This window comes from Lutra lutra, chromosome 7 (assembly GCF_902655055.1).
Source record: "Lutra lutra chromosome 7, mLutLut1.2, whole genome shotgun sequence".
NCBI classification, from domain to species: domain Eukaryota; kingdom Metazoa; phylum Chordata; class Mammalia; order Carnivora; family Mustelidae; genus Lutra; species Lutra lutra.
This window is the reverse complement of record NC_062284.1, coordinates 19,021,678-19,038,600: the sequence shown is the minus strand read 5'-3', so window position 1 is coordinate 19,038,600 and position 16,923 is coordinate 19,021,678. Positions and strand designations below refer to the sequence as shown.

Below are 16,923 nucleotides of genomic sequence, written 5' to 3'. Positions count from 1 at the left end.
TTCTGGACCGGGAGGCAGCAACGCAGGTGTTCTCGCCCTGTAGCTATTCGTCACGTTGCAAATTCCTGGTTTGTGCTCTTTTCTGTATACGATGCTTCCATTAAATATTTAAATGTCTGGAGATCACAGGCCTAACAAAACACCACAGTGCGCGAAGCTGGGTCCAAGGCGGTAGGACGATCGCAGCGAAGTAGTCCTGTGATTGACCTTGCCCTGGTTCTCAAGTAGTAGCCTGCGGGTCCACAGCACCCGGCTGGAATGGGAACCTGAAGTCCTAGCCCTGCACTGGATCCCACAGATGCCCGCCCCTCCTGGGTGGAGTGAGGACAGACTCAGCGTCTCCTCCCACCTCAAGGTTCATCGTGCGTGGAGAAAGTTCCACTCGGGTGCCTTCACATTTTGCTTAACCTGCGGACACAAACACCTGGAATCAGGGACCCTCCTCCACAAACGCTCCAAGAAGAACCCAGAGCCCGAGACTAGTTCGACTACCACCTGAAACTCCGAAGAGAACGAGGTCGGGGGCGTGGCTCTTCGATTGCTTCGGCCTGGACGTTGAGCTGCGCGCGCAAGCGCCGCATGCGATTGGTGTTGCCTGTCGACGGGGCGCGAGGGACGCCGGGAAGTCTAGCGGGCGGGAGGCGGCGGGAAGAGCCGGCGGGCCGTGGCACCGGCAGCGGGAGGCGGCAGGATGGTGAAATTGACGGCAGAGTTGATCGAGCAGGCGGCTCAGTACACCAACGCCGTGCGGGACCGCGAGCTGGACCTCCGGGGTGAGTCTAGGGGAATGGGCGGGCCTCCGCGCGCAGCCGGGTGGGAGCGCCCCGCCGCGTGCGCGGAGGGCCGGCACTCGGCCGGCAGGCCTGGTTTGTGGGCGCCAAGCCGGGCGGGAGGCTGAGTCTTGCGGTTGCTGCCCCCAAACCATCCCTAGGCCCTTCTGAGGTTTCAGTTACCCCGCTCCTACTCACATGCCCAGCCGATTGATTGATCGCTTCCTGTGCGCACCCGTGGGCCTCAACTAGGCCTTGCTTGAGGCGTCCTGCAGTCTGAACTGTTTGAGAGCTCGAACAGTGTTAGTAGTCGTGGTCCTAGTGCTCAGCGGCTCGTTGATTCTCAGTAAATACGTTGGACTGTTACTGTGGGAGTATAGATAGGATACATGTTAATTACCTCTAATTTGCGAGGGAGGATATGAAGTCTGAGAACAAAAGCGCGTGTTTCCTCAAGATTTCTTTCTTACTAGCTTCAATTGCCTTATATGTCCCTTTTATCAAAACATTTTAGGAGCACCTGGGTGTTTCAGTAGGTTAAGCGCCTGCCTTCCGCTTAGGTCGTGATCCCGGGGTCCAGGGATTGAGCCCCAAATCGGTCTCCCTTCGCCGCGGGAGGCCTGCTGCTTCCTCTCTGCGTGCCGCTCTCCCTGCTTGCGCGCGCTCTTTCTCAAATAAAATCTTTTAGAGAGGCTTACACTACGAGTGCCCCGTGTAAGGTGGTGGAAGCTCTGAATTGTTCAAATTCATGTCATTTGAACCTTAGAAAGGCTTGTTAAGAAATTGGGACTGCAGCTGTCTAATCAGTATTTCAAGGAAGTAACTTTTTACAAAGGGTGTGCTGAGCAGTTTCTCTGGGGGCAAGACAATACAATCTGGGTCTGAGATTTGGCTCCACAGGGACAACACTGGAGGAGGTGCAGCACTACTTCGGGCTCTGATTTCAGTTTGGATTTCTTGCTGACAAAGCCCAGTGCTTTTATTTGGTTGAAATTAAGTTTAGAGAAAAGTTCCATTCAGACGTTACTGACCACTTTTGCTCTTGGCGCAGACTGATCTCTAAGTTTCGTATCTCTAAGTTTGAAGTGTCCCAAGTGCATCCAGTGTTGAGGATACTTGTTTTGGTGTAGTGCTTACTTTGATGTAACCTTTGCAGCTCTGAATTATGTACTCTAACCACGGCTTGTGTTCATTTCTTTCTTCTGCCAGCGCCTAGCATAGTAGTTAGGCCCATTTTCACAAATCCATGAGTATTGAATTGTTCATAGGGTGGTTTATTATTTTGTATAAACCGTTGATCTCGAACTCTGCATTGGAGCTAGGGGAGGTGTAGAGTAAGGGGGAACTGTCATGATATCAGGAGGATATCCTGGTAAGTGCTACTATGAATGTGGCCTATAGGAATGCAAAAGAGGTTAAGAAGTGTTGTCCACAATGTATAAACAAGACTTGGACACTGGCAATAAGCGGCTTACAGTGTAAATTCTTAGGCCATTTAACCATTTCTGGGGCTTTGGTTAGAACAGTGTGAGGCACCTGGTAAGTGCTCTTAGGAATGTTAGCTACCAATATTACTATTAATAAGTGTTCTCATTACAATAGCCCTTGTCCCTGTTGTCATGACTGTCTTCATGTCCACTCCCTAGACTGTAGGCTTCATGGCAGCTAGGACATGTGACTCTTGTTTCTCATTTTATGTACTGATTATTTGCATAATGTCTGGCACAGTGTAGGTGCTACGTAAACACTTTGTGAATAAATGGAAGCTTTGAGTCAAATTACCATGAAATAGTACATTACGGTTTTAATGTACCTTTTAACCATATTAATACTTTTGTATTTTTTTTTCCTTCCATTTTACAGGGTATAAAATTCCTGTCATTGAAAATCTAGGTGCTACCTTAGACCAGTTTGATGCTATTGACTTTTCTGACAATGAAATCAGGAAACTGGATGGTTTTCCTTTGTTAAGAAGACTGAAAACATTATTAGTAAACAACAATAGAATATGGTAAGTGGGGGCGCCTGGGTGGCTCAGTGGGTTGGGCCGCTGCCTTCGGCTCAGGTCATGATCCCAGGTCCTGGGTTGGAGCCCCACATCGGGCTTTCTGCTCAGCCGGGAGCCTGCTTCCTCCTCTCTCTCTCTGCCTGCCTCTCTGCCTACTTGTGATTTCTCTCTGTCAAATAAATAAATAAAATCTTAAAAAAAAAAAAAAAAGAATATGGTAAGTGACTATTAGTGGAAAGCGATTTTTTTCCGCTAGAGTGAATGTCACAGTGTTCCCTGAAGAAGCCATAGAACTTAACTGCCAGTTGAGCCTACATGTATCTTAAAATGAGAAACAAACTGCACTTTTCCCATATAGGTCCAGAGATTAACCTGGTACTGGTCTCTTCTTATTTGCATCTGTTCAGAAATACTTATATATTCATGATAATAGATATTTAAATTACAAGCATGCTGTTTTGTACATATTTTGGCTTCTGAAACAATAATTGTAATTATCAGAGGGATCATATTAAAAATCCATGTAAAGTTCAACAATTTATGTATACACATATGTATGTATATTCGAAGATTTACTTCTTTATTTTAGAGAGAGTGAGCGTGTGCCTGCACATGAGAGCAGGGGAAGGGCAAAGAGAGACGGATAAAACTCCTCAAGCAGACTCCCCACTGAGTGTGAAGCCCCATGCAGGGCTCTGTCCCAGGACCCTGAGACCATAACCTGAGCCAGACTCAAGAGTCAGACGCATAACTGACCAAGCCAGCCCAGGCATCCCCAACGTTTCTATTTTTGACTAAGTATCTCTACCTCACATTCTCTGCCATTTGTTTCTCTTTACAACTGATTTTTAGAATATTACTTACTGAAATTTAGGGTTTTCTTTAACCCTCTTTCATCACCCCTGAGTAACTTTTATCAAAAAAAGTTATTGAAGGTCTATAGACAATGTCTTTAAGAAGTACTAGGTGGTGGCTTGCTTTTTAATTCCTTTTATTTTTATTTTTTTTAAATATACTTACTTATTTTAGAGAGCACACGTGCACTCAGATGCAAGTGTGGGGAGGGCAGAGGAAGAGAGAATCGTAAGCAAACTCCTCCCTGTGCATGGAACCTGGCTCAGGGCTCTACCCCAGGACACTGAGATCACAGCTTGACCCAAAATCAGAAGTCAGATGCTCAGCTGACTGAGCACCCTGGTGACTTGCTTTTTTAAAATAAGCATATTTCTCATGAGTTAACCATTCCCTTATGGTGTAGTTGTTTGTCATGTACCTGAGCTGTGAATGCAGAATCACTTGTATTTCTGGGCTACCTGCACCAAAGTCATGAAGTTAGCTAAGTAGTTTGTTCTACGCAGGAGTTTCTTCTCCTCTCAGTTTTCACTAGACAAAATGGTAATGGAAAAAACCCCAGGCAACCCTCTGGAAGCATGGGTTCTAAAATCATCCAACTTCTGCCATTAACTAACCCTGTGATCCTCTGCCAGTTAGGTTTCCCTCTCCCAGTTAGGGTGTTGGAAGAAAGATCTCTAAAGTTCTTCCCACCTTTGGAGTCTCAGATCTTCTGTACAAGGACTTAGATAAAATTGTTCGCTTACCTACTTTTTCACTTTTACAAAGAGTCTTTTTTTTTTATTTCTTTTGTCACTTTAGCCGTATAGGTGAGGGACTTGATCAGGCTCTACCCTGTCTGACAGAACTCATTCTCACCAACAATAGTCTTGTGGAACTGGTAAGTCAGATGGGGTCGGGGGGAATGTATTTAAGGGGAGGAGTTAAAGGTGCTGCATGCCTCTCATGGACAGTTTAGAAAATCCAGAGAATTATCTCCTCGTCCTTTGTGTTTTTCGTAATTCAAGGTCTAGGCCTCTTGGGGCAGCTAGGTGGCTCAGTGGTTTAAGCCTTTGCCTTCGGCTCAGGTCATGATCCCAGGGTCCTGGGATCGAGCCCCACATCAGGCTCTCTGCTCAGCGGGGAGCCTGCTTCTCCCTCTCTATCTGCCTGCCTCTCTGCCTTCTTCTACCTACTTGTGATTTTTCTCTCTCTGTCAAAAAAAAAAATAAATAAATCTTAAAAAAAAAAAGTTCTGGGCCTCTTTTGGTTAAATGGCCTTTTCCACTCTGTAGCTCATCTTTTGACAGTCTTAGGGTGTCTTGATAGAAAAGTTCCTAATTTAAGCATAGTCCAATTTATCAGTCTTTTGTTGTTGTTGTTGCTAGTACTTTTGATGGTCTGTCAGGCTTCCACTACAGAAAGAGTTGTTTTCAGTAAACATAAGTTATTTTCTAGAATTGCGGTGTCCAATATGGTAGCCACTAGGCACAAGCAGCTACTCTGAATTTCAATGTCCTAAGAACTGTAAAATACATAACAGGTTTCGAAGACTTAGTATCCCTAAGAATGTAAGCTATCGGGGTTTTTTGTTTTTTGTTTTTTTTAAAGATTTTATTTATTTATTTGACAGACAAAGATCACAAGTAGGCAGAGAGAAGGGGAAGCAGGCTCCCCGCTGAGCAGAGAGCCCGATGCGGGGCTCAATCTCAGGACCCCGAGATCATGACCTGAGCTGAAGACAGAGGCTTAACCCACTGAGCCACCCAGGCACCCCAGCTATCAGTTTTTCTATATTGATATTGAAATGATAATATTTTGGATAATTGGTTAAATAATATACTACTAAAATAAGTTATACTTGTTTTTTTCTTTTAATTGGCTACTAGAAAGCATTCAGTTACATATGAAGCATGTTAAATTTTCTTGGACAGTTACATTCTAGAAACTGTTTTTTTACTCTTAACATTGAGATCAGTGATCTACTTGGAATTGGTCTTCCTGTGAGCTAAGCAGCAAGTTTTATTTTCTCTGGGTGTAATTATGGTAACCTATTTCTTCTAATGTTTCTGCTCTCTATGTGTAATTTTAAACAAAATTAACACCTAAATTTTAATTTTGAAACCGAAATTTCAAAATTTTGTTTTGGAACCGAAATTTTTCAAACATTGGATGTCTAAGTGTATATTATATAACTTGATTTTGTGTTATTATGACCTTGCCTCCCTTCCCTGTTTCCATGATTGTTTCTTTCCTGGTGGACTGGGTCCAGAGCTTCCTTCAGGTTTTCAAAGAAAGGAGTACTTGACTCCAGAAGTAAGAAAGCAGTAGTCTGAGGCCATGTCTTTTCTAAAATATATGAGGTATTCTACCCAAAATGCACATTCATAGGAAATCTGTGGCATGATAGAGGCTGTTTTTTTGCTTTCTTTTTTCAAGATTTTATTTATTTGAGAGAGAGCAAGAAGAGAGCACTTGCAGTGGGGAGAAGGAGAAGCAGTCTCCCCGATGAGCAGGGAGCCAGACACGGGATTCAAACCCAGGACCCTGGGATCATGGCCTGAGCCACCCAGGTGCCTGGAACTGTTTGTATTTTTGTGTATGTTGTAATTATATTTAAAATTGTTTGTAAAGATGAAGGGTGAGTTTGTGCTATCAGTTACTGAAGTAAGTGTGTTAAAAATCTCACATGAGGGGCACCTGGGTGGCTCAGTCATTAAGCGGCTCCCTTCAGCTCAGGTCATGATCCTGGGGTCTTGGGATCAAGTCCTGTGTCGCCGTTGTGGTCATCATCGGGCTTCCTGCTCAGTGGGGAGCCTGCTTCTCCCTCGCCTACTCCTCCTGCCTGTGTTCCCTCTCTCACTGTGTCTCTGTCAAATAAATAAGTAAAAATCTTAAAAAAAAAAAAAAAAATCTCACATGAAAGTGGATTAGATAGTCTCGCTAGACTTCTGTCCATTTTAGTTTTATATATTTTGAAATTCTCTTAGTTGATACACACAAATTTTAAATTGTTAATACCTTCCTGGTGAACTAACCTTTTTATTACTGCGTCGTGACCCTCTTTATCTCATAGTGCTGTTTTTTTTGTTTTTTTTTTAAGTTTTATTTATTTATTTGATAGAGATCACAAGTAGGCAGAGAGGCAGGCAGAGAAAGAGGGGAAAGCAGGTTCCTTGCTGAGCAGAGAGCCCGATATGGGGCTCAATCCCAGGACCCTGGGATCATGACCCGAGCAGAAGGCAGAGGCTTTAACCCACTGAGCCACCCAGGCGCCCCGTCATAGTGCTGTTTTATACCGTGTTTATCTGCTCTAATATGCCAGAACAAGCTTTCTTTTAGTTAGTATTTGTATGATAATTTTTTCCATCCAAAATTTATTCCAGCTCTCCTGTACCACACATTTTAGATTAAAACAGTATATGATAAGATTGTTTTGTTAAATATAATGTGAAGTCTTTATTTTAAAGGAAGTATTTGGTCTTTTTACATTTAACTTAATTACTGGTGTATTTGAATTTGTCTTTTCTCTTTTCTGGGGGTTGTTACTGATCCACCCATTCTGCATTTCTTTTGCTCTCTTACTGTGTTCATTCTCTCTCTTTGTCATTCTTCTTTTCCTATTAACAGTGTAGGAATTACTTATTCCTATTCTTAGTATTCTGGGAATTAAAAATACATATTAAACCTTCCAGTTAACCAGTACCTTTAGTTTCTTAAACAAGAGTGGCCTTAAACATTTCATACCTCCCAACTTACTATTTATTCTCTTTAAGAAACCAATCAAGACATCATCATTGTTCTACACAGTGTGTGTGTGTGTCTATGTGTGAGTGTAATGAAAGTTGCCATTCATTGTTCCTTTTTTTTTTTGCAGCTTTACTGAAGTATGAGTGATAAAAATAGTATAGTATTTAAGGTATACAGTGTGATTTTTGATAGATGTATACATCATGAAGTGATCACTGTTAACAAACTAACATATCTGTCACATCACATCCTTACTTCTTTGTATGGTGAGAATACTTGAGATCTGTTCTCAGCAGATTTAAGATATACGGTAGTACACTACTATTAACTGTAGTCACCATGTTGTATGTTAGATCTCCAGAACTTAACTCATAATAACTGGAAGTTTTTACTCGTTGATCAGCAGCTCATGTCCCTCCCCCCTCCCCAACCCCAACCTCTGGTAACCACCATTGAACTCTGTATTGCTGTGAGTTGGTCTTTTTATTTTTTTCTTTAGATTCCACATACAAATGAGATCATGTGATGTTTGTCCTTGTCCCTTTTTAGGTCATCCTGTGTATTTCTTTGAGTGGTGATATGCCACTAGGTGCTCTAGAGCTCCCTCCGATGGTTGTTTGTGAAGCGTTTAAAAATGGCCGCTGCTTTTCTGAACCTCCTGGCTCTTTCCCTTCTTGCTTTTATCTGTACTCTTTTCTCCTTGTCCCTCTTGCCCCTGTCCTGCTCAGTCACAGTCTGGTCCTAGCAGTTTGTCCTGGATACCACTGATATCCTTTGGTATATATAACCATTGATATACTGGTGGTTAGTATTAAGAATGAGGGCCCAAGTTACGTAGCCCCTTCCGGCTTTATCCCAGGCTTGCTGCCTTCCTTATTGGCTGGCATGTGTAGATCTGCTGGGGGCTGCCGTCGGACTGACTGACCACGGGTCGTGTCGGAGTACCCTGGTTTGTCACATGCCTCCCTGCTTTCCTTCTGCTGCTTCCTGTGCAAATGCTGGCCCCGTGCAAGAGGTCTTGGCAGCTCTCGGTGTTTTGTCCCTACCTGCTCCTGTTTTAGGGTTCTTGCCAGAATGCCTTTTCATCTCTGTTGCTCTCCTTGCTGTACTGTATTTTATGGGGTAATGTGGGAAGATTCAAAAACTAACCTGCCCTTGTCCCATAATTGGATCTTTTTTTTTTTAACTATACTCCTTGTCCTTGAATAATTATCCAAAGCAATATGAGGGAGGTTTGAATAAAGGTGCCTGCCCCCAGTGATGACATGATGCCTGTGTCACCAGGTGCATACAGGTACTAGGGGGAAAAGCCCCCTCACCCCAGGTTCCAGTTTGAGGTTCCCTGTGTGAATAACTTCCTCTGAAGTTACATAAACTTTGACATGTCTTTCTTTTCTAAATCACTGGTTTAAATTCTAGCCCTGTGGAGGTTGCTACAGGAAATAAAAATTATTTTTTTTGTCTCTTCTGCTGTTGAGACAGAAACTGTTACGGCTTCAGATCATAAGGTTAAGAAGTTCAAGTCTACTTTCCAGTGTGGTCAGTAGTAATTTCTTACACATTGGTCCTATGCTAGTGTTGTGCTAGGCACTAGGGCAGTAAAAAAATAAAAGATAAGAGGAGCCCTTGCTAGCAAAGTGATCTGCCATTTCAAAGTCTCAAAATAGCCTTTGGTTTTCGTGTTCTTACATGTGGCTATTTCTTTTACAGGGTGATCTGGATCCTTTGGCATCTCTCAAATCACTGACTTACCTAAGGTATGGAAATGTGGTGGTGACAGTGAAGTCCTTTATAGTAACACATTATTGGCCTTGATCTTAAAGCAGTTAGTAAGAAGATCCTTTTAAAAACAAGAAGTGAGGGTACCTGGGTGGCTCAGAGGGTTAAACCCCTGCCTCCTGCTCAGGTTGTGATCTCAGGGTCCTGGGATCCAGCCCCCCATCGGGCTTTCTGCTCAGCAGGGAGCCTGCTTCCCCCTCTCTCTCTGTTTGCCTCTCTGCCTACTTGTGATCTCTCTGTCAAATAAATAAACAAAATCTTAAAAAAGAAAAAAAAAGCAAAAATACTTCCTTTAGGTCTAATGCTCTATTAAAATGTCCCTAATGTTAACTTAATCATACTGAAATGTGAAAAAATGTGAACTTTTCCTTAGTTTATGTACTCATTTGAGTCTATTAAAATGGACCTCTTGAGTGCTGGGCTATGAACAAGATTGGCATTATGCTATTCCTTTTCTTGTAGTATTCTAAGAAATCCTGTAACAAATAAGAAGCATTACAGACTGTATGTAATTTATAAAGTTCCGCAAGTCAGAGTACTGGATTTCCAGAAGGTGAAATTAAAAGTAAGTATTGTTCTGTTGTAAATCATTGTAGATTCATGTGTTTTCTTTTATACTTTTGTTACAGATTTTTGCAGTTGCCTAATGAGTTTTACTGTTGGTTTTGATAAAAACATGGGAAAGAAAATGTTAATCATTCATTTTTCATAGCAGAGTTTATAGCAGGACTTGGGTTAGCACAGTCTCGTGTGGACGCGTTTAAGGGCAGCACGGTCTCAGACCCGCTGTGAGCACCGTGGACGGCAGACTCTGTCTAGATACATTCCCTGCTGGGGGACTTAATATAAGCCATTTTTCAGCAGCTTTAATTGTTAGAGTGATTCTCCCCTTACTGGGAATGTTTCTTAGTTTTGGGGCTTCTTTTTTTTTTTTTTTTTTAAACTGTCTTAGTTCCTCCAGAGCCTCTCCTTGAAACTAGGAGGGGGAACTTCCTTCAGGGAGCCTCAGCAGAGAAGGCAAGGCCATTTGTCTCCTTTTAATTTGAAGTTGGCTTTTTGGTATTTTTACCAGCCCAGAGTATTTCAGGAGAGTTTTCTTCCGTGTTTTCTGAGGAATGCATCTAAATGCATGTGGTATTCCTATTTCCATTAACTCTGTGTGTGGTGTTGCTGTAGGAGCGTCAGGAAGCAGAGAAAATGTTCAAGGGCAAACGGGGTGCACAACTTGCAAAGGATATTGCCAGGAGAAGCAAAACGTAAGATACGGATATCCAACTTCACTCTACTTCACCTTCAGAAACACTATCTGTCTGGCTTTTTGCCTCCTACAGAATTAAACAAAACACCTGTGCCTAATACAGTATTGAATTTGTGTGATGATAGCTCGTGACCGTCAGTGGTCCACACATCATATGAGATTTCTACCAGGTTAGCAAATACTTCCGCTTCAGTCTTAACGCAACATTGTTTACTTCCTGCTTTTTCGCTAGAGGAAGATGAGAACTGGGTGGTGTTTCTGAAGGAGAGAGTTTCCTGTATCAGTTTGTTAACAAAGATAAGATACTACACTGGTTGAATTACTTTCAAAAGCTTTTTTGAAAGTAAAAGAGAAGCAACTTCCATTGGTCGGGATTTAACAGTTGCGTTCTTCCCTCCCCCTCCCAAGTTTCAACCCAGGTGCTGGTTTGCCAACTGACAAGAAGAAAGGAGGGCCATCTCCAGGAGATGTAGAAGCAATCAAGGTAATAAGTTGTTAGGACTCTTGGACTGGAGAGAGTTGCCATGGGTTTAGGACATGAAATTTGTAATAGACCAAGTTCTAAACATTGTAGTCTCCCCCCCTGCTTAGATTCCTGCTGGATTTTGTGTAAGGAAGGAACGAGTGTAAAGTTAGTTGATTTTGACTTGAATTATTTACGTGATCAAGTCAAAGCAGAGGCAGCTCTAGTTCTTCTCATTTTCCCAGGATTTTTTTTTCTTTGAGCAGATACTTAGTATGTGTCTCAGTATTTATCTTAGTTTTTATTTTCAAAGATTTGCTGCCTGAAAGATCTGTGTGATGATCAGTGGGAAAGCCCAATTTCATAATACTGCTTCCTAAATTATCCAGTAACATAGTTCCAATTAAGTGCTTTAATTCACTAAAATTTCAGGAATGTGCAGTGATTATTTGCTGTCTTGAAAGTGGGTCCAAATCTGTTTACCAGTTTGGGGAATTTATGATTGGGTTTTGGGTTGATTTCAACATGACAGTAAAATTCTTGCCCCAACACAACTATTTAATATTCCAACTCACAAGAGTTTCCATGGACATCTGTAGAGTTTTCTGTGTGTTTGATCCTCAGATGCAATTAATGGTCCGTCTCCGTTGTTTTCTGTCCTCCAGAACGCTATAGCGAATGCATCTACCCTGGCTGAAGTGGAGCGGCTGAAGGGCTTGCTGCAGTCCGGGCAGATACCTGGCAGGGAACGCAGATCAGGTCAGGACATAGTGGTCTATCTGCAGACTTCCCAGTTAATGTTGTGTTTGAAGTGATTCCAGAACAGTTCAGGTGCCATGACCCGAGAACATTAGCATCTAATATATGCAAAATCCCTTTATATGCTCTTTGAGGATAAGTTACTTGATGTAGAATATTCTGGCATAGGACTCTGAGGGTTTTTGATGTAAAAGTTGAAACAGATGTTATTTCCTAGCTGTGCAGTGAAACCAAACACTAGAGGGCACCATTGGATTTTTACCCCTGTGGGGGGTGGGGGGTGGGGAGTTGTGTGTGTTTGTGTGTGTGTGCGCGCGCCCGCCATAGATACCTTAGTTGGTTGGAAACACAACCCTCAGAGCCAAACAGCATGAAGCTCAGATCTTATCCTCACCAGCTCTGTTTTTAGGTGAATTACTTCATCCTTACTTAATCTCAAGTCTGTTTCATCTTTAAATTTGAGATAATATAGAGTACCAACTTCAAAAGGTTTTTGGGAGGGTAAGTAAGAGAGTTTGTAGGTATCACTTAGCACAAGGTCTGAAATGAGCATATATTTTGGTAAGTGTTGGCTGTTCTAATATTTGAATGCCAACTATATGTTAGGCACCAGAGGTGTTAAGTAAAAACTATTCAAAACAATACATATTACAAGTTTTGATATGAATGTAACTTTTACCTAGACTGGCAGCTCAGGGAAAGTTCCCTAGGGCAAATCATGTTTGAACAGAAGCTAAAAATGAGTAAGACTTTAATTAGACCGGCGGTTCTCACTGTGTAGCCCTTGAGCCCGTGGGCATCTGTGCGGTCAAAACTTTGTATAATAACACTAAGGTGTTACTTGCTTTTTCCACCATTATTAATATTTGCACTGATGGTGCAGGAGTAACGGCGGTTAAGACTGCTGGGGCCTCGGCACAGGTCAAGGCCATGGCCTAAAGTCCTCATTCTAAACTGCTATGTACTCTCTTAGTAGAATATATACCAGTTTCACTTCAGAACGTCCTTCACAAAGCAAAGAGATGGATGTTATTAAATATCACCTTTTAAGTGCATGTCTTCTGAGATCCTGGGTGACGGGATGGGGGTCTACACGAACCCATGCCTAAGTTGGATGGTTGTCTCCATGCACTGAAGCAGTTGTTTTGGTTGAGAGGCAAGCATCTTCTCGAATATGAAGTGAACTTGTCACTTCAAGGAAAATGAGGTAGATCTGTGGATTTTCAAGTAAGAGAGTATGAAAAGTTCACTGACGAGGTTTCAGACTCCACATTGCAAACTAACCCTTAAGAAACTATCGCTTTTGTCAAGTTCTAGAATAGCACCAAACAGGAAAACCCACAACTGTCTAAATACACAGTTAGACTGTTAGAATACACCTTCCTTTCCTGGCTGCATGTCTGTGTGAGGCTGATTTTTCTTCATCTCCTTCAGTGAAAACGACGTGTGGCAGCAGGTGGACTGATGAAGCCAATACCGGGTCCAGCTGATAGCTCTTCATCAGACATGACAGAGAGAGGCAAAAGTAGAAAATAATGCCAAGCTTCTCACTAAATATTTTTGTTTTGGGAAATGTGTTTTTTCTTTTAATATATATTTAAAAACATAAACATTAACATGTAATGAAGACTTTTTTTTTTTTTTTTTTTTTAAGATTTATTTATTCATGAGAGACAGAGGCAGAGGGAGAAGCGTCTCCCTGCTGAGCAAGGGAGCCCGATGTGGGACTTGATCCCAGGACCCTGGGATCCTGACCTGACCTAAAGGCAGATGCTCTAATGAAGACATTTTTTAATGAATTTACAATTTTTTAAAATACTTGATCTTAAATTCTAATACAGTGTTGATGAATCTAATACGGTATTTATAAAGGTACATAAATAAAAGCTCTTTGGGTCTTAAACTAAAGTGTGAATTGCTGAAGTAAACAAAGGGAGAGTGACATTCTAGGGACAGAGAGGGGGAGCTACACAGGCAAAGCACCTGTGGCAAACAGGAGCCTTGCCCAGGTAAAATGAAAGAGGCCAGTGGGAGTGAAGTTCAAGGCACAAGGAGAATGTGGTGAAGTGAAGCCAGCAGAGGAAGCATTCCATAGGCCACACAGCCCTGCAGACAGTGATGGATGCGGTCTTAAGTCTGAGAGCATTAGAAGTCTGTTAAAGGTTTTCAAGGCTCAGTGGTGACAGGTAGGGGAAGAGGCAGTTCACAGTGACTTATTGTGACTGTGCTGTGACAAAATTACTGAGCTGATTTGTTTCCCCCAGAATGTTTTATTTGGGCCTTACAATCTCAGGATTTTCACTATGATCTGGAGGTTCACTGGGAGGAAGAAGGGAGACATAGGGTACTCCATAGATTTCAGTGGGCCTAGACTTCTGAACACACTAAAACTTGACTGACATTCTTGTCTTGGTAGTTTTGTATCTACCAATCTGAAGTTGGGGCTAACTGTAGAAGCAGTAACCTCAAACAAGAGTCATTTTCTCAAACACTGATAGAGTTAAAACATTTCCTTTTTTAGAATACATTGACCCAAATATCTGCTGTAAATTGATGAAGAGATGAAGGACTTTGGGTTGTTGGCCATACTTTGTCTAACTTAGAGATGGTAGAGTCGCTGAGTATTCCCATTAATGGGCATGTAGTAGTATCCAGATTTTTTTTTTTTTTTTAAAGATTTTATTTATTTATTTGACAGATCACAAGCAGGCAGAGAGGCAGGCAGAGAGAGAGGAGGAAGCAGGCTCCCTGCTGAGCAGAGAGCCCGATGCGGGGCTCAATCCCAGGACTCCGAGATCACACCCTGAGCCGAAGGCAGCGGCTTAACCCACTGAGCCACCCAGGCGCCCCTCCAGATGTTTTTCGAGGATTCCCATTTTCTTTGCCTATGGTTGTGGTTAAGAACGAAACACAAAGTATAAGCTTTTTATTGTCACAAAAAATGAATTCTCAGCTCAACCAAAATGGGTTATTAGAATATCAGACAATGAGTTTGACTTTTATAAAATACCTTTGTGACCCTTTCCCTAGGAATTGACGATCCCGTCCCATATCTCCAAAGACAGGTAGTCTCTGGACTCTAAGCTCCTTGAGGGCAGGTGCTGTGATTGAGGTTTTTGTACCTAATCCAGGAACTAGCACGGAGTAGCATCACAGAATGGCCACTCTCACTGGGAGCGAGCACGTGTTCTGAAATCCATACAACCCATGGTTTTGTGTTCTTCTTCAGGCCCCACTGATGATGGAGAAGAGGAGATGGAAGAAGACACGGTCACAAATGGGTCCTGAGCAATGTGGCCTGAGTATTTGCAGGATGTATACTACGCCTCCTTGGGACAAGTCCTGCTTGTTGAACTTGGAATAATAGCTTTGTTTGGGTCAGCAAAGTGGAGTTCATAAGCATTGTTGAAATGCTTAAGGCTGCTGCTGGTAATTTTGTAATATTACTAATTTTGAAATCTAAATGCCAGTTTTCTACAAATAGTAAAAACACAGCGACATTCGCTGTGCTGCCAGGTTGCCTGTCTTGGTGGGGAGGTGCAGTGCAGTGAGGTGTATGGACGTGTGGATGTTGGAAATGCCGGAGGGTGGTGTTTCTGGGTACGCTTCCCAGGCCTCTATAAAATGTTTAGATTTTTAAATTCTTAATAAAACTCAAGATTATCTGTGTGCTCCCAGTGGTTATTAATAAGACCGATCTCTGGTGCATTTCTTCCCCACACAAAGGATAACAATAGCTTCATTAAACGCAGCCGGGCTTTAATTACTGATTTGAAAAATTCTAGGGCAATGCAACTTCTGCTTGTTAGAGTCCAAGCAGAGGAGCAGCACATTCCAGTGTTTGGGACATGGTTGGGGGACGGGGGATTCTTGGCCCAGTGAGCAGGCTACGGCAGTTTACTCACAGCTTCTAGATGCTTTGTTCCATTTTCACACCCTGATGGGGCCAATTTAGGCTAATCGTAAAAACAAGGTGGTGGAGGTGAGTGCCTTCACCATCCATCTTTCCATCTGTGCAGTCTTTCCATCTGTGGGTGTTGGTTTGGGTGAGAAATGTGAGAAACACTCTTGTCAGTAGACCCCTGAACAGTCGTGGGTGATTGCTGCTGGCTGGATTCGCTTTTGTAAAGTGCTCACAAGATGCATAAGCCATGAAGGAACTCAGCCTTCAAGGAGCTGACAGCCTAGCTGGGAAGACAAAACTGAGGGCAACAGTGGGGCTAAACCTGCGTGCAGTAGAAAAGAAGAGGGCAGAGCATTGAAAGGAAATGGAGCTTGGGCATCAGGAGAACTTGGCCTGCAGATTTCCTCAGTATGGCCCTAAACCAGTGCTTTCCAGCCCCAATGTGCTATGAACGTCAGGGCACCGTGTTCAAAAGCAAGATCATGGGAACTGGGGCTGCATTTGCAGTAGGTTCTCAGGTGCTGTCCCTCAGAGGATGACACTCCCCAGACGATTTCCAGCCTCCCCTCTCACTACTTCTTAACATCTACCTGACGCCGTTCAACTCCTTCTAGAACAGTCCTGTATGACCCATTTATTGTTGGCCAGAACCAGAGTGCATTGCTCTGCTTTTCTTGTACCCTCACCTTGACAGACCGGAAGGCTGATGTTTTTAATGATCTCCTGGGGCATTCAGGCACCCAGGAACTAACCCAAATAGACAGTAGATGGATTTATCCACTAGAAGTTAATTTAATTTAATTTGAAAGCAAGATAATCCTGCAATTGATGCTCTGCTGTTCCCCTCACCAAGGTGCCCTCTGGGAGTAGAGCGTTACTAGGTATACATGCGATCAGAACAGAAGACCTCCGGGGTGGGGAGGTGGTCTTAAGAGATCTTCCTGGGCTGGCTCAGAATTTAGCTTCTACAATGTCTTGCATGACAGAAGCCATGAGTCTGCCTTTTCTGCTTCCACAGAGCCTGTCAGTGCACATTGACCTGACGTGGCTGCCTCTGACAGGACAGCTAAAATGAGTCCAGTTTTTTCCTCCATGCTTAAGATCCAGGGAAGCTGTTGCCATCCTAGTCAGGAGGCTCCCTGCTCCCACCATTTATTAGCCACCTATCAAGGGGACTCTGAATGGGCCTCTGGTCACTACCCTCCGTAATAACGAACTGGTTGCGGATCACTTCCCTCCAGTCACGTTCCTTACCTTTAGCTTACTTCCGGTCCCGGCTTTCAGTGTAAGCAGTCCTTAATACGAGACTCTGGTGCTGTTGCCTGAGTGGATCTACACTAAACAGGATTGTTTTTGGCACCAGTTTAGTGGCCCATGGTTAATGATTTGCAGGCTGCTAAG

At 43.0% G+C, this 16,923-nt stretch overlaps 1 protein-coding gene across 1 annotated transcript; it reads left to right on the top strand.

Moving 5' to 3' along the window:
• The first annotated feature begins 593 nt into the window (after positions 1–593).
• SNRPA1 (small nuclear ribonucleoprotein polypeptide A') lies at positions 594–15,287 on the top strand. The gene is made up of 9 exons (XM_047736803.1): positions 594–773; positions 2,634–2,781; positions 4,432–4,510; positions 9,070–9,116; positions 9,601–9,703; positions 10,315–10,394; positions 10,805–10,880; positions 11,525–11,618; positions 14,848–15,287. The coding sequence occupies exons 1-9, from the start codon at positions 692–694 to the stop codon at positions 14,904–14,906; spliced, it is 768 nt and encodes a 255-aa protein (XP_047592759.1). The 5' UTR covers positions 594–691; the 3' UTR covers positions 14,907–15,287.
• The last annotated feature ends 1,636 nt before the right edge of the window (positions 15,288–16,923 follow it).

What these genes read in the sequence shown, in the direction of transcription:
- SNRPA1 (XM_047736803.1), top strand. Translation starts at nt 692, where the DNA reads ATGGTGAAATTGACGGCAGAGTTGATCGAGCAGGCGGCTCAGTACACC. An exon ending in ACAATAGTCTTGTGGAACTG is followed by an intron (nt 4,511 to 9,069) that starts GTAAGTCAGATG and finishes TTTCTTTTACAG; the next exon opens with GGTGATCTGGATCCTTTGGC. An exon ending in TGGCAGGGAACGCAGATCAG is followed by an intron (nt 11,619 to 14,847) that starts GTCAGGACATAG and finishes GTTCTTCTTCAG; the next exon opens with GCCCCACTGATGATGGAGAA.